Raw genomic sequence first — 16249 nt, 5'->3', positions numbered from 1 at the left:
GCTTTAGTGGGAAAGTTCAGGTTTGCCGTTCAGTAATAGAGGAAACGTTACAGATGTTTTGCTTACTAACATGGGAATTAGTAGTAAGTGTGCAAGTGTGAAAATGAGGACTTTGCAGTTTGCTGCTCCAAAAGGTAATGCATGGGCTAGGGAACATTAGGAGGATTTAATTCAGTGTCTTGCATGGATAGACTTGCATTTTCTCATGTTGTAAGCCCATTTCAGATGAAGTCTGGCAGGGAGTAACAGGATGTAGAGCTGGAGATCTAAGGTGAGCAAGGATTTCTGAAGAATTTTTAAGAATGAGGATAAATACTTTTTTCTTTGTGGTGCTCTGCTGAACATACTTTATAAATAGTGAGCAATTCTGAGTTATAAAATTAGAAGGTGGTAAGAGCTGATAATTTTTAGTTGAGGCAATAATATTAGGAGCTCTGTAGTTTTTAAAAAATTGGTGTTATATTCTTTCTAGATTAAATTCTTCTGTTAGTGCAACATCATAGTAACTTGTACTAGAATTGCCTGTCTGAGACCTGAGCTTCCTTGATTATACTGGGTTTATTAACACTATCTATTTGTCATTTAAATACCTGCAAAAGCAGCAGCATGAAAACATATGAAGTACAAATGTTCTTCCCCCAGTGTGTTGGAAACCACAGCAGATGATTGGAGTCAGTGTTTGAAGAGCCAGAGCAAATACTCAAGAACTTGGTACAATGCACACTTCTTTTTTTTTTTCCACTATATCAACATAACTTGGAAAGGGCAAAAAAGGACATTGTTTGCAGGTAGTATACTGGATTTCCTGGTAGGCAATGAGTCTGTTTCTGTAGCTGCTTAACAGGCATAAAGGTTATCTACTTTCATGTAGGGCTAACAGATCTAGTAGGACAAGAAAGTAGTATGAGACATAGAAAAACTAGGGCATGTTGAGGGTTGCCTGGAGTGTTGAAGGCATAACAGAGTCAGGGTATTCATTGGACAATTTCTGTGGCAGCATGAAGGCCATCAATTAGCAGGATGGATAAACAGTGCAAGGACTCTTGTTTGGATTTAACCTGATGAATATCTCTTGGAAAGAGTCTGCCTTGCTAGTGGGAACAGCCTGTTCCCAGTGCAAAAGCACAACGCTCTGTGCAGGTGGTAGTAGAAAGTCCTTTCCTGGTGGAGCACCAAGCTGTGGCATCCTGTCCTACTGGCTCATCTGCATGGATCTGCTTGCAGGTAGTAGTTCTGTAGGTGACTTCTTGAGTAGATAAATTTTTCTGAAACCCTTCTGAATTCAGCTGTCGAACTAAACACTGTAGAAAGTTTTAATTGATTCACATTTAAAATTTATTTGAATTTTCCTGAGCGTAAATATAGCTCAAGATACGGTGATTCTGCCTTAACCGAACCTTGTGTGCAGACTGTGTAGGGAGTGATACTGCTTTACTTCCATAAGTGAGGCAGGCAGTACCACATCTTCAGCAGGCAATAATCTTCCTTATTTCATACTGTTGTGATTTTGAATGCAAAAGGGTCTCAGCACCTTTTGTATAACATTTGATTTGAAGAAAATGTGGAAAAGAAATTTTCACTGGTCAGGAGTGGCACAAGGAAGATGAATTCACAGAATCACAAAAAGGGTTAAGGTTGGAAGGGACCACAGTGGGTCATCTGGTCCAACCTCCCTGCTCAAGCAGGGTCATCCTAGAGCATATGGCACAGGATTGCTTCCACATTGTTCTTGAATATCTCCAGTGAGGGAGACTCCACACCCTCTCGGGACAATCTGTACCAATGCTCCGTCACCTGCGCAGTGAAGAAGTTCTTCCTCATGTTCAGGAGGAACTTCCTGTGCATCAGTTTCTGCCTGTTGCCTCTTGTCCCATTGCTTGGCACTACCAAGAAGAGCCTGGCTCCATCCTGTGGGCACCCTCCCTTCAGATACTTAGAGATGTTTATGAGATCCCCTCTCAGACGTCTCTTCTTGAGGCTGAACAGGCCCAGCTCCTTCAGCCGTTCCTTCTAAAAGAGAGGCTCCATCCCTTAACCATCTTTGTAACCCTCTGCTGGACCTGCTCCAGGAGCTCCATGTCTCTCTTGTACTCAGGAGCCCAGAACTGGACACAGCACTCCAGATATGACCTCACTGGGACTGAGTAGAGGAGCAGGATCGTTACTCAGCTCCAGGTCATCCCCACAGCGTGTGTGTTCTGCACGATGTGTTCAGTGGGAGACCTCCTTAAACTGGGGAAAATAAGATCTTGTAATGGGAAGTATATGGCAAGGTCAGTGAAAGGTTTTGCAACTTGCTTATTATTAACAGTGGATGTTTTAATGAATTAGTTTATGAGAATCTCCTTAGGTACTGTATGTTAAAGACAAAAGAATGTGTAATCCACTGAAAAGGTGGTAGGTGGTGTAGGAAACGCTTTCTGACATAATTTGTGATTGATTTGCATTGAATCTCACGTTCTACAAATGCATTTTTGAAAACAACTTTTAAGTTCAGTAAAGAGAGGTTGAATGTGCATATCTTTGGGTTTTAGAGTCCCAGGTGACTAGGAATGAAGCTTTTTTGAGCCTTCTTGGCAAGGTGAATGGCTGCTGACAAACTGTTGGATGATGTGGTCATCAATCAAAGATGATTAGTCTGATCAAGTCATCTTTGTTCCCTCAGTTCCTGTTTTTATGAGTTCTTTTCTGTTTACTTGTTACAGGGTTATGTGCAAGTTCTTATTTTATTCTGGACGCAAAGTGAAAGCCAGGATGTTCCCAAAGCTACCCCTCTCTTACCAGTGGCAGTGTTGCTACTGCCCAAGTTCCGAACTACAGTTTTTTGTTTTTCCTTTCCTGAGAACTTGCTGGTCTCATATCAACTCTGTAGTAGTGCCTGACAGTGAGGACAGTGAGTGGGTCCTTGAGAGTTGAAATGGGCAGTAGCAAATGGGATGGCTGATGCACTTGCTGCTCCTGCCCTAAAAAAAACTTCAGTGTGGTTGTGGATCAGCTCTGGAAGCAACACAATTTGCAACCTATGTGTTGAACTCAATTCCTGTGAAGTTCTGTGCTTTGGCTGGCAAGCTGGTGTATCAGGCAGTGTCTGATATTGGAGCCCCCAGGTATCCTGGCTGCAGGGACAGCAGCACCTGGGAGGAGAAGGAATAGGGTGGGCAGCTGTGTGTGGAAGGCTGCTTCTGTCCTGTGAGTTTAAGCTGCAGCTGTTCATGAATCAAGGCCTCATTGCAACATATTCCTAAGATTATTGATTGTGATATTTAATGCTAGGGTGGGCTTAAATTCTGAGCTATCTTATCCCAGTCAGCAAAGGGAGTAATTGAATCGATAATGTTCCTAAATTTAGGTTCACAAGTCCATGGGACCTGATGAAATGCATCCACAGGTCTTGAGGGAGCTGATGAAGGAGGTGGTTAAGCCACTGTCCATTGTATTTGAGAAGTTGTGGCCATCTAGTGAAGTCCCTACTGACTGGAAAAGGGGAAACATAACCCTTGTTTTCAAAAAGGGAAATAAGGAAGACCTGGGGAACTACAGTTTGTCTGATGTTGGTGCCTGGCAAGATCATGGAGCAGATCCTTCTGAAAGTTATGCTAAGGCACATGAAAAATAAGGAGGGGATTGGTGACAGCCAGTAAGGGCAAATCAGGGCTGACATATTTGGTGACCTTCTGTGACAGGGTTACAGTCGTGGTGGATGAAGGAAGAACAGCTGGTGTCATCTACCTGGACTTGTGCAAAGTATTTGACACTGTCCCACATGATATCCTTGCCTCTAAACTGGAGAGACATGGTTTTGAAGGATGGACCACTTGGTGGATAAGGAGATGGCTGGATGGTCACACCCAAAAAGTTGCAGTCAGTGGCTTGATGTCCAAGTGGAGACCAGTGACAAGTGGCATTCTTCAGGGCTCGGTATTGCGACCAGCACTGTTTAATGTCTTTGGTGGCAGGGATGGTGGGATTCAGTGCATCCTCAGCACATTTGCTGACAACGCCAAGCTGTGTGGTGTGGTCGTCACGCTGGAGGGAACTGATGCCATCCAGAGGGACCTTGCCAGGCTTGAGGTGGGCCTGTACGAACCTCATGATGTTCAACAGAGCCAAGAGCAAGGTCCTGTACCTGGGTCAGGGCAACCCCAAGCACAAATACAGGCTGGAAAGAGAATGGTTTGAGAACAGTCCTGAAGAGAAGGACTTGGGGGTGCTGGTGAATGAGAAGCTTGACATGACCCAGCAACGTGTGCTTCCAGCCCAGAAAACCAAACGTATCCTTGGTTGCATCAAAAGCAGCATGGACAGCAGGTCATGGGAGGGGATTCTTTCCTTCTACTCTGCCCTCATGTGACCTCACCTGGAGTTCTGCCAGGCTTGGGGCCACCAACATAAGAAGAACATGGACCTGTTGGAGTGAGTCCTGAAGAGGATGATGAAGGTGATTAGGAACTGGAGCAACTCTGCTATGAAGACAGGCTGAGAGAGTTGTGACTGTTCAACCTGGAGAAGAGAAGGCTTCAGGGAGACCCTAAAGCAGCTTACCAGTACCTAAAGGGGGCTGCAATAGAGCTGGAGAGGGACTTTTTACAAAGGCACGTAGCAATAGGACAAAGGGGAATGAATGGCTTTAAACTAAAGGAGAAGAGGTTTAGATTAGATGTTAGGAAGAAGTTCGTCACTGTGCAAGTGGGCTGACAATGGAACAGGCTACCCAGAGAAGTTGTGGGTGCCCCATCCCTGAAAGTGTTCAAGGCTGGATTGGATGGGGCTTTGAGGAACCTGGTCTAGTGGATAGTGTCTCTGCCCATGGTGGGGGAGTTGGACCTAGATGATCTTGAAGGTCCCTTCCAACCCAAAGCATTCTATGATTTTTGCACATACCGATGGAAGAAGGACCAGGCTTCATGGGAGTTAGCTTGCCCCTGCCTTGTGTTGGTCCATCTGAAGCTGGTACTTGGGAAACTGGAACTGGAAGCCCATGAGGTGGTAGTGTAGCCTTTTGAAATTTGCTGAAAGTGTGCCACTTGAAATTCATGGTGCTTACTTGGCATATGAAATCATTTCTTTCTGCATCATTCTTTCTTTTGGAGATCTCTATTCTTTTTTAGTGTGACTAAGTGGTGAATCTAACCATAGTACTGTGTCTGCTTTTAAAGTTGTCATTAAAAACCACACCTTGTTATGCAAACAGTTGCTAAAACTTGCTCTTCTCTGCACTCTTTCTTTTGGGGCAATTTAGGCTATAAGTGAATGTGAAGATTTCCTAATCATTTCATTGCTGTGACACCCTTTTGCCTAAGGAAATGATTTCTTGAAAAATGGGACAGTGTTTGAAAAGCACTAGTGCTGACTAAGAAGAAAACCCTCGAGCAAGAAGTCTGATAACCTGTTTTATCAAACTTGGAATGCTAATTTTTCTAGTAACTTATAGTGCATTTGTACTTTGACGTAGTTGGCTTTCCCTTTCCAAGTGTATGATAGATTGCTTGTGTCTAACAAAGGTCAGCTGGTGAAATTATTTTGCAGCTCTGGGAAGAATGTGCTGCTGTCTTTTAATATGAAGACAGTGTTTGGGGAAGCTTGATTTTTTTTTTTTTAAATATATAAAACTGAATGAGTGTTAGTTGTTCTTACACAAGTGTGGCTATCATCTGAAATTTGGTAGAGTAGTTTTTATCTTAGACCTGGTATTCACATGTTGTGGTTTTATTAGTTACAGTGGTAGCTAATACATTCTGTTACCTGCTCATGACAACCTTGCCAAACCAGGGGGTGGGGAATCCAATATGGATTTAGGGAGAAAGGCTTATTGTATATGTGTATAACGTAAGGAGTATAAGTTCCAATTTTAACTTTACTGCTGGAGTTGAACCAATTTCTTCTCCCATTCCCCCACCCTCAGAGGAGGAGCTGCCCAGTCTTCCTCTGAATTCAGCAGGGAATGCTTAACCTTTTAAAAGCTTAGTTATCTGGGAGCTCATTATTAAGACTTGTACTTACTGAAAATTTAATTCTGCTTGGCAAATAATCATCTGCAGGCAGCTAATTCCACTTGCCAGTTCCAATCCCCTTTTGCTCCCTGCTAAGTCTTCACCTGTCATTTTCCTTTCTTGTGTCCTCCTAATTTGAATATTGCCTCTTAGGTCTGAGGAAGTCATTTAGATTGAAATAAAAGCCCCTCATGACTTGTAACATCAGGCATCTTCATGTCACGTAGAAATAGTCCTGAGACAAAGGAAAAATAAACATCGGAAGCAACCTGTTCCCTAAATAAATATTTTTTTTGAGGGGGAGGAGAAATTATTTTTGTTTATCAAGTCCTTTGGAATCTGTTTGCACGAAACATCTGCTACATCATATGTAAGAAGAGAAGGTCAAGAGTAATAAAACATTTCATTAATGTTTAATAACATAGTGATTAGGAACCCAGCAAATGACTTGTGCCCGTGGGAGATTGGAACTTATTTGATTAATAGATTAATTGCAACCTGTTCTGGTTGTGATTGCAGGTGTAAGGTTCCACGGATGTTGCAAAGTCCCTGAGGACTGATGTTACAGGCACTTTTAGACTTACTTTCTTTTTCTTCATTGAAGAGTTGAAAATCAAAACATGAGGAAAAAAGTCTGACTGCTGTTTTTATGTAAGGAAAATGATTTTTACTGTGAGAGAGATCCTCTGTACTACCACTGAAAAAGAATGGCTATTATCTCTGGAAACATAGGACTGCCTTTTAGAAAATACTTCTCCTTTCAATTATTCTCCTTCCTGCACTTTATTTCAATCTTATATAATGGATTTGAACAATCTTTTGAGTTTCAGACCTAGCTCTGTTTTTCTCACTTTTGTCTTGGGTGCACTGCAATTCCTCCTGCATTTGGACTCGCTGCTGGCAGAGTACAGTAGGTGCTGTAGAACGGAAGCACAAAACTGAGCTGTTCATCAGGTCACAATATTTGAAACAACCACTTGAAAATGATTTCGTGAATTTCAGGTTGTGGTCTCGAAGTGACATGATGCTGGAAATCAGTTTGCCTTCCAAGTTCAGTCTTGAGCTTCCAAAGCTGGCGAGAACTTAGAGATGGTATTAAGTCTCAGAGAGGCTCTTGAACTCTTTCATTCAAAGAGGCAACAATGAGCTAACGAAGAAGATATTGTTTTCCACCCTTCAATTAACTGCTGAGATACAGGAAGGATATGAAAGAAAAGTCAGATTTTATTCTTCTGTTCTCCTGGAAGAGATCAAGACTTGTTTTATCACTTAAGAACACAAATAAGCCATTTCTGTCTCCAGTTATAGGAAACGATGTCTAATAGTTGTATGAAGATCAAGTTTTCTGCTTAGGGACTGTGTTCTGCATCAGGAAGAGCAGGCTGAAGATGACATAATATGGCACTTGCCATTGCTGGCTGCCTAGGGGAAGAGTTAGAAAGTTCAAAGCACATGGTCCCTTCGTGAGAATGGATGTAATTGCCTGAGTTTATTGGGAGCAGTTATACCACAGAAGGAATTAATAGGGTGGAAGCAAGGTACGTGTTAGTACCCCAAATTTCCATCCACTATGTCTTTCTGTCAGCTCACTCATTACTGCATGGTTGGGGTTCAAATCTGTCTAGTTCTTAAGAGCCTAATGAAATCTAGCCCACATTTGTGGTGGCCTTGTGACTTTTTGTTTCACATCATCTGTGACTTTTTTTATCATCTTTAGCCTTAGTTACAGGTACGTTTTTGACTCTTGCTGCCCCTGTCTGCCCTTTCAGTCCAGCTGTTAATAAATCACGGGTTTGCAGGTTGAGAGTGCACTGGTGGCCCCACCTACGCTTGCCTGAACGCTGTGCCTTCATCTTGCCCTGGCCTGGCTCCAGCCCCAGCCCAGCTCAGTCTGCCCACTGGCCTCTTCAGGCAGGTCCTGCCTGCTGCCGCATTCGTAGCCTACACTTTTTCCCTGATCTGTGCCTGTGCCAAGGCTGAAGGTCGCTGTGCTCAGTAATAAATTTTGGACAGAATACAGCTGACGCACACATTCTGTGCCTCTGACTCGTTCTGGTGTTCGCAGGCCAGCGTATCCGAAACACTTTGCAGTGCAACCTTGCGCTGTGTCTCCATCGTTTGTTGCTTCAGGATCTTAATTACCAGATTTTTACTTGACGACAAGTAGTGGAAAGTGTGGCAGCATTGTGGAACTCGATAGCAAGATGAAGCTAAGGTTGGAGCCTTTGATTTCTTCTGGTTATGTAGTAAAACAGAGCATGATGCAACCACAGTTCACTGAGTTGCACGGAACTGCACACACAGTGTATGTCTTGGACCCCCTGCCAGCTTCCTCTGCTCATCCCCCTCATCCCCTGTGCACAGAGCACATGCACTCACTATTCTCATGTTGCATAGGCACTTAGCCTTTGGGTTTTCCCTTGTATGAGGATTAGGATTCCTATGAATGGCAGGTAGAAAGTGGTGTAAGGAAAAGGTGAAGGAGAAAGTGTTTAAAGCAGCAATTCTACATTTGTGCTGTAAACTGCTGATGGCTATCACCAATTTTTTGTTTTGTTTCTTTAGTTTTATTTTGTTTTCCTTAGGAAGTCCCAGAATGTTAGCAATATATAAATCAGTATTTGATCTGTGTCTCTGGGACTTTTTGGATTATAAAAGTTGAAGTGCTTTTACCTTTGGTAACCCTCCAAGCTGCTTCTGTGTGCATGCTTGTGTTACACACGGGTAGAGGTTGGAGCAGGATGGGGTATCTGGACTTTCCGACCTGTGTGATAGCCCTGTCCTGCTCCAAGTATTTAACAGTCATCAATAGACTAGCACTATCTGGGTGGTGTGTTTTGTGGCATTACAGCTTTTGATATGTCAGAGATACAGATATTTAATACACAGTATTTGTTTTTTGGCATTGTCCCATGTTTCTGCATTAAAGGTCATGATTGTATGAGTTCGAGACTAACAGGTGTGCTAAAAATGGAGACCACCCCAAATTAGATCTGTTGGTGTTGTAATTATGCCATGATTGACAGGAGGGGGTGACTGGGGCTTTGCCCTAATCCACGCCTCAAATGTAAATGAGGAAGACTGTGATCCCTGTTGACATTTGTCTCTGCTTGCCTAATGAATGGACTTATCACACTAGTGATGACCTGCATGGGCAGATTGCCACACCAGGTTTCTGTAGTTAGGCCCTTTTTGCACTTCTTTTTTCTCCAAGCACTGATGTATTTTAGTGATATCTTGGGACAAATACAGAAAGATTGGCTTTTATTCTGAAAAATGCCTGAATTATCATATATCTGTGAAAGGCAGTTCTGTGAAAATAATTTCTGTAAAACTTCTGCTGACAGCAGGACAGTGTTAAAAGCAGCTTTGTAATTGATGCTGTTTGAAACTCATCTTTGGAGGAATGGGTCAGGCAGCTTCAGGAATTTTTAGAGAAGACATGGTACAGCTTTTATTTTGCAGTCTGTCCCACTAAACTTAGGACAAACCACACATACTAGAATTGGAGCTTTAGTAATGACATTAGTAAAAATATGTTAAATTTTTGGCAAAATTGGGTTTTGTGGTCCCACTACCCCTTGGTAAGCTGTAAGGTGCTATTTCAAAGGCATCCTCTGTGGTCTCCAGTTTTTTTGTTTCAGTATGTTTTACAAAACTGAGTCTAGGAGGGATAGCTTAAATGTTGTGCAAGCAGCTCTCTGTCTCTGCAAGGCATCAAGCACAGCTGTCTAGGATCACATTGTAAAATCTTTGTCAGCATGTGGCTACTGCCCTGTGCTTGATGTTCTTGTAGTGGGAGATGGTCAGCATAAAGAGCTTTTTTGCTTTTTTTTCTGCTGTATGAAAAACCTCTCTAGGTTTCAGCCTCAGCCTGTTCTTGGGGCAGGCTCAGCAGTGCGGCGGGTGAAGGTGAGTGGATGTGACTGGTCGTTCTGGCTGTTCAAGTGGAAGGAAGCAGGGAAAAAAAGAGCAAGCCCTGCTGCTTCATCACTGTCTTCATGTCTCCTGCTGGAAACTAGTTTCTTCCCCAGCTTTGCCCATGGCTTTCTCCTCCTGCTTTTCACTGTGGGAAAACATTTACTGAAGGATAAGAAATGTGGTAGAATGGAGAAGATTATGGTAGAAGCAGAGGAAAGGAGGGAAGCGTAAATGTAACATGTGCAAGAGGAGAAAAGAATGTGTGTACTGAGAAATTTCAATATACCTGTGCTGCTTCCATCCATGTATAATCCACAGTTCATGCAATGACCCTCCAGTTCCTGTTTTTCCAGTCTGATAGAAGAACACAAGATACTGAGCTTCATCATTTGAAGGGATTATATCAAGAAGAAAAAAAATCAGTTCAAAAAAGTGAAAAAATAAGAATTAACTTTAGTTGCTGGCCCTACTTGATTTAGGCAAGAAGACTGAAGCTGAAGGTACTTGTTGAATTAGACTGGTAGCTTATCCTGCTTTTCCCTCTAAAAAATATCATCTCTAAAAAGACGAGATGTACACAATTTTATCTGTTCACAAGAACCAGATCATCTCCTTGGTGTGACACAAAGGAAAAATATAAATCTCTAATTTCATCCATTTCATCAGCACTGAACATAATTCTCAATGAACCATGGTGAGATTTTAAAATGGCAGTTCAGAAAAAAAAATCAAACCCCAGCATGGCCGTTAGCTAAGAAAACTGAGGAATTACCTTCTGAACTGGATCCAGGTGATATTTCTACACTTCATTGGGTGTATAATGGTAATGTCATGCTGACATGAGCTGTACAAAACCATTCACCTTCATTTGCTCTAGTCCAGTTCAAGAAGTTACAAGTCCATAAAGCATCATCTCTGATGATCCAGTCATTTTATCCCCTGTTGTAAGAAAGGGAGGGAGAAAGGAGGCTAGAAGGCAAAGAGTCAGATTAGGAGTAATGAATGCAAACTGGTTTAGCTCTAGAAGTCCCTGGATGGGGAGGGAAGGGAGTGTGTGTGGCAGGGAGTGATGGTTATCTGTAATAGCAGATTACAGTAGTGAGGCAGAAATGACCTTGCTTTGGTGGTTTTGTATCAACTGCAGCATTAGCACAGCTGCGAGGGATTGGGGCTGTAACTTTGGAGAGAAGGCGTGAATCTTCATGTGTGAGCTTTATTGGCTATGCTTTGAAGTTATAAATCTGATGTCTTGGCAATCTTTAACCAAATCTTTAACCTCGATGAGTAACCAGTTTTCTTCAATAGAACGAACAGATAAGAGACAATCTGGTCTAGGAAAGTTGTCTTCATAAGTGATGAACAGGGTTTTGTTATGTGGGGTTTGCTTCAGTAGTTAGTGAAGGGCTTAAATGAGCTGATCATAAAGCAGTGTTCTGGAGTTGTGTGTCTGCAGCCCTTTGCCTTCTGGATAAAGAAATCTATTTTAGATAAAGAAATCGAACTGCGACAGAAATGCGCTGAGTAATCTGTTTATAGTCCCACTGCTTTGTGGCTCCTCAAAGGAACATGTGCTGCAGGAGCACATGTTTTGTGTGAACAGATGCCTGCTGGGTGCTCCCTTATGGCAAGACAGGCACTGAAGGGCTTTGCTTTCTTCAGTGCTTACCAGGCCTGGTACACTCGTTCGGTAAGAAAACTGAACCCCTTCCTTCATGCCAATGGGTGGGACAATAGGAAAGAATAATAACTTCCTCTGTGAGTCTTTGACTTTACATCCACGTCTCTTGGAAGACAAAAATGATGAGTTAAGGATAAGCATGAGCTTTGTTTTCATCCACCCTGAATTTTGAACACACTGTCAGCCTTTCTCATCAGCATGTTTTGAAATGGTTTTAGTTTGTGTTATCTTTAGACATCCATTTTCTCTCTTCTACTTGATGTAGGACATCCGTCTCTGTTCATTTCAGTAAAGGTTCCCTGCTTATAATCTGATATTTTCCCTTGCCCCCGTGCGTTTCTGCACTGGTAGTTAATAGTCCACATTATAATGTGAAAAGGTTGTTACTTATTTAAGATGTATACGGGGCAATGCATGGTGAAGTGAGACTACTTGAAGTATTCATCTCTGAGAAAAAATGAATTCTTTAAAGCATCAGTTTGTTCCATGAATGTCAGTAGCTGTTCCCCTGCCACATCCAATTTGAGCTTTGCAACTGTTCGAGTATTTCCAGTTTTAACTCCACCAGGGAGTGGTGATTAGAAATCAGCTTGGTTTTAAGATTACTGAGGTGACTGTTTGACTAAGATGACAGTTTAGATTTGTTTCCTTCTACCTAGTCACAGGATGCGAGATATAGGTTACTGTGTAACTGGTTTATGACTTATCCCTGATATTAGCACCTCTTGAAAAACTCTGTGCAGCTGCAGCAGATGGTTAGGATAAGAGCTGAAGGAGATGGATCAGAGTGGAAGGCATCAAAGTGGGCACAGACTGTGCTTGTGCTAGGATGAGATACCAGAATATAAATATGACTTGAGCCTAGTGTTAAAATAACTTTTGCTGATTTCTTTTTTCCAGTGTATCCAATCAACACATACATACTATCTGAATAATATGAAGTGATAAACTGACTTAAGTTTATGTATGGGTATTTTAAGAAGCTACAGAGGTATTGCTAAAATAAAATTTGTGTGTTAATGCTTAGTGTATTCATTTTTCTTCCAGTAAATCGATGAGATAAAAGATTATTCCCATCTCACAGTCAGTAGGAGAAAGAGAAGAAATTACTTGCTATATGTTGGCCTATGAATTGCTGGTGGAATTTGGTTGAGGTACTGGGACTTGCAGTATTAGTAGATTCAGTCCTATAGTAACACTGTTAAGTGCCATAAAAGCCAACTGGAGAAATTAATCTTTTGTCATAATAGGTGTTCCTGTAACTGGTGGGATCTAGAGCCATCCCTACTTTGACTGGCTAGTTGAAATCTGCCCCATGTTGTAAGGCCCAGGGAGACACGACTGAGCCAGCAGTGGTTTGGACAAGACAAGAAGATGAGATCTTTCTGTTGATCTGAAATTTGAATTGTGCCATACAGCACAGGAACCCAGCCATGACTCTCAAAATTGACTTATTTTTGATAGCATTTAATAAAGAATGAGTAAGTGGAGAATATTCAAGCTCTTGTTCCTATCAGGAGAATCCTTTTCTCTGTGAGATGTGAGGCATATTGATGAGGTTATGTGGAGAAGCCTGTATTCCTCTTTCACAAATTCACTCCATAAGATTTCAGGAGATACATGAAAGACTCAGAGGTCTCTCCTTGCTTTCCCTTACTTTCTCTCTTCATCCTTCAGGATAGAATAGGCCTGTCTTGGTATGCACCTCAGAAGCCAGGCTCAGGGAAGGACTTGCTTTCTCCTTAACTACTTGTTGGATAATTGCCAACTGATAACTGTGTGAGATGTCACTCGTGTTTGTAAAGAGCTGGCTAATACTGAAGTATTTTTTCAGTCAGCAGGAGTCAGGGCTGATAGGATTAATGAAGCTGCATCCTATCTAGCACCTCTTTTTTTTTTTTTTTTTTTTTTTAAGGCTACACAGCTTAGAGAAATTAGAAGCAGAATTTGTAGCCATGTTCACATTAGAAGCTTTGAGTGGTTCTTGTGGAGTTCCTTAACAATTAATTATAGTGACAGATACTATACGTGACCCTCTGATACATGGAATCTGAAATCCTTGTTTCGACAGCAGCACTGCACAACGTGGGTGTTAGCTTTGTGCATTCAAGTATGAAAGTATGTGGTGGCTAAAGAATTTTCTTCCCAAATATTCCTGAACTTGGCCAGCGTTAATGATGCTAGTAGGACCAGTGAATTAGTCTATTGTATTGGTTCTAGCTATTCAGGAAGCGTGATTAGCAATCCCACGAGTGGTGTAAAAAGTGGAATACCTTCTGTTTTTGAAGCTGCAGATTGTTTATTAATTGGGGAAGGAATAATAGCGATGGGTAAATGTGACCATAGGAAAAAGGAGTATTGTAACAATATCTGTGAAGTATAACTAACATAGCTGTGCTAATTTTACTTGCTTGTTTTTGATCATACCTGCAGTTCAAAACTTCACTTGTTTTTTTTCTGTTAGGCAATAAGATCCCTCATTTGTTTAGGCTTCATTTATAATGGATATTGCAGTAAAGGCACAAGTTTATCATGCATATAATGAACTGATTTTATTTTAACAGCTTTTTCAGGTTGATATAAAATGGGAAACTACCGCGATTATTCTGTCTGTCTAAACCTGGTTAGACCTTGGTTGAATGAAAGTGGGAACTCTGTTGCATAAATTTCAGGTGCTTTTTGTTGGTATTACAAAGAGAATGGAAGAGGCAAAGATCTTTTGTTGCAAACCTGTTTTGCACTGTGGAGGAGGGCAGGCATGTACGTGGAAACGTTGTGTTTGGTTTTACAGTGCTTGCATTATTTATACAGTATTCAAGGGGGATAGGCTTACAACCCTTCTGGCTGATACATGGTATTATTGTAAGATCAGAAATTAAAAATGGCAAGTTAATGTCTTCTTGCCTTTTACTACTGAACCTTTAATAATGCAAGTAGGTAATTCTTGGATTTTTTTGATGGATTTGTGGACCTTAGAGGGAAAATGTACTCAAAGTTGGCAGTATTCTCAGTGATAAAGTAACTGCAATAAATACTAATAAACATGGGAAAGCTGTTGCCTCTTTCCAACTTTAGTTGTTCTTTGCTTTGTCACCTCCTGTATCTGTATATAAAGGTGTTTACTGTGGTACTTTATGTTTTTCTAATTGTTTACTTTTCTCTTGTTTCAGAACAGAGAGCTCCAAATTATGAGAAAGTTGGATCATTGTAACATTGTCCGATTGCGCTATTTCTTCTACTCTAGTGGAGAGAAGGTAAGAATGAAAAACAAAGCAATACCTTCTGGTAACCATCCAGGGTATAAGTGAACTGTTAGAATTTCTAGAGATGAGTGTGAAGACAATGGACATGATAACATAGAGCAAATGCTATAGTGGTGCCTCAACAGGTCAAACTGGAGCGGATGTGTTTCAGTATGGAAGTGTGTGGTCCATAAGGAGTAGAGTTATTAGTATAACACAACAGTAGTGCAGCAGATTTGGATATGCAGTTTAGATTTAAAGCATTTATTTGACTTTTCACAGACCCAGCCCCTGTATGCTCTTGTTCTCCTTCCTTGTGCATCTGTTCCACATACAGGTTGAGTTTCAAAGCCCAGAGGAAAGAATAATGTATGATTCTGTGATTGTAGCATTTGTCAGAATGCTTATACTCCAGAAGAAGGAGCAACTACCTGGATTTAATAAATCTCAAGAAATAGACACTGCCGTTTGTTTTCCGTCCAAGTTTAAAAATTCCTTGGGGTTTTTAAGAAGGGGTTACAAGGTTTAGTTTCAATGTGAAATTATAACACATTCCTTGTCCAAGTATGTATCAGCATTTTACGAATCATAGGATAATTCAGGATGAAATGGACTTCAAGATGGCATCTGGTCCACCCTTATGCTTAAAGCAGGATCATCCATGGAGTAAAAAAAAAAAAGTCTTTCTGTCCCTCATGGGAGTTAATGCAAGCTGTGAGGTGAGCTAGATGACCTTCTGAACTTCCCCTAATCTTTCTATATATTGTTATAAATATGTATATAATTTTTTATATAATTTATATAAATGCTACCATTTTTTAATTTTTTAAAGCAGATTACATTCTTAGTTGTTTTAAGATGCTGGTGCACATACACTGTCCACAATGCTGCAAAGGGCTGTATATGAGAGCTGATAGCTACTGACAGGCTATTAACTGCAGGTTAACAAAGTGGGTCAGCATAATGGGAGAGGCAGCCCACCCACTTCATGGTGTTTGGAGTCAGAAAAGGAGCTGTATCTCCAGGATAAGTTGCTGGTGACAGGTCGCTGCAGTCTTGTGCAGGGCACAGAAAGATAATTGGAAGACCTCTGCTGTTACCTCTCTGAGGAGTGGTTTGAGGGGGGATCTGGCCCTGTGCCTTGTCTGTGCCTATGGAAAGCTTGCAAAACCTCTTCACAGGATTTGAGAAATATGGTTTAGATTTTTTCATTATTTTTTTGATCAATCCTTCCCCTTCCTTACATGCCCTTGCCTGGTGATAGCAAGCATTTTCAGTGTTGTATGGCTGTGGCTGTTTTGCTGGTAGTGCAGTGTAGTTTTTTAGGCTGTATTTTGTTCATAACTAGAAATTCCTCAAGCAGCATGAGAAATTCCTCCTTCAAACAGTGGAAGCATTAAAACCGCTCGGAACATTGT

At 41.4% G+C, this 16249-nt stretch overlaps 1 protein-coding gene across 2 annotated transcripts in view; it reads left to right on the top strand.

Annotated features, from left to right (window-relative positions):
• Positions 1-16249, top strand: part of GSK3B (glycogen synthase kinase 3 beta) — a 154883-nt gene that overhangs the window by 69565 nt on the left and 69069 nt on the right. For both annotated transcript variants that reach the window (XM_017814730.1, XM_017814728.1), the window contains exon 3: positions 14760-14843. In XM_017814730.1, the coding sequence (XP_017670219.1) occupies positions 14760-14843 (84 nt within the window). The remainder of the gene's footprint in view (positions 1-14759; positions 14844-16249) is intronic.

This window comes from Lepidothrix coronata, unplaced genomic scaffold (genome assembly GCF_001604755.1).
Source record: "Lepidothrix coronata isolate B3197 unplaced genomic scaffold, Lepidothrix_coronata-1.0 Scaffold46, whole genome shotgun sequence".
Taxonomy (NCBI): Eukaryota; Metazoa; Chordata; class Aves; order Passeriformes; family Pipridae; genus Lepidothrix; species Lepidothrix coronata.
The sequence above is the reverse complement of the archived record's forward strand: the minus strand, read 5'-3'. Positions and strand labels throughout refer to the sequence as shown.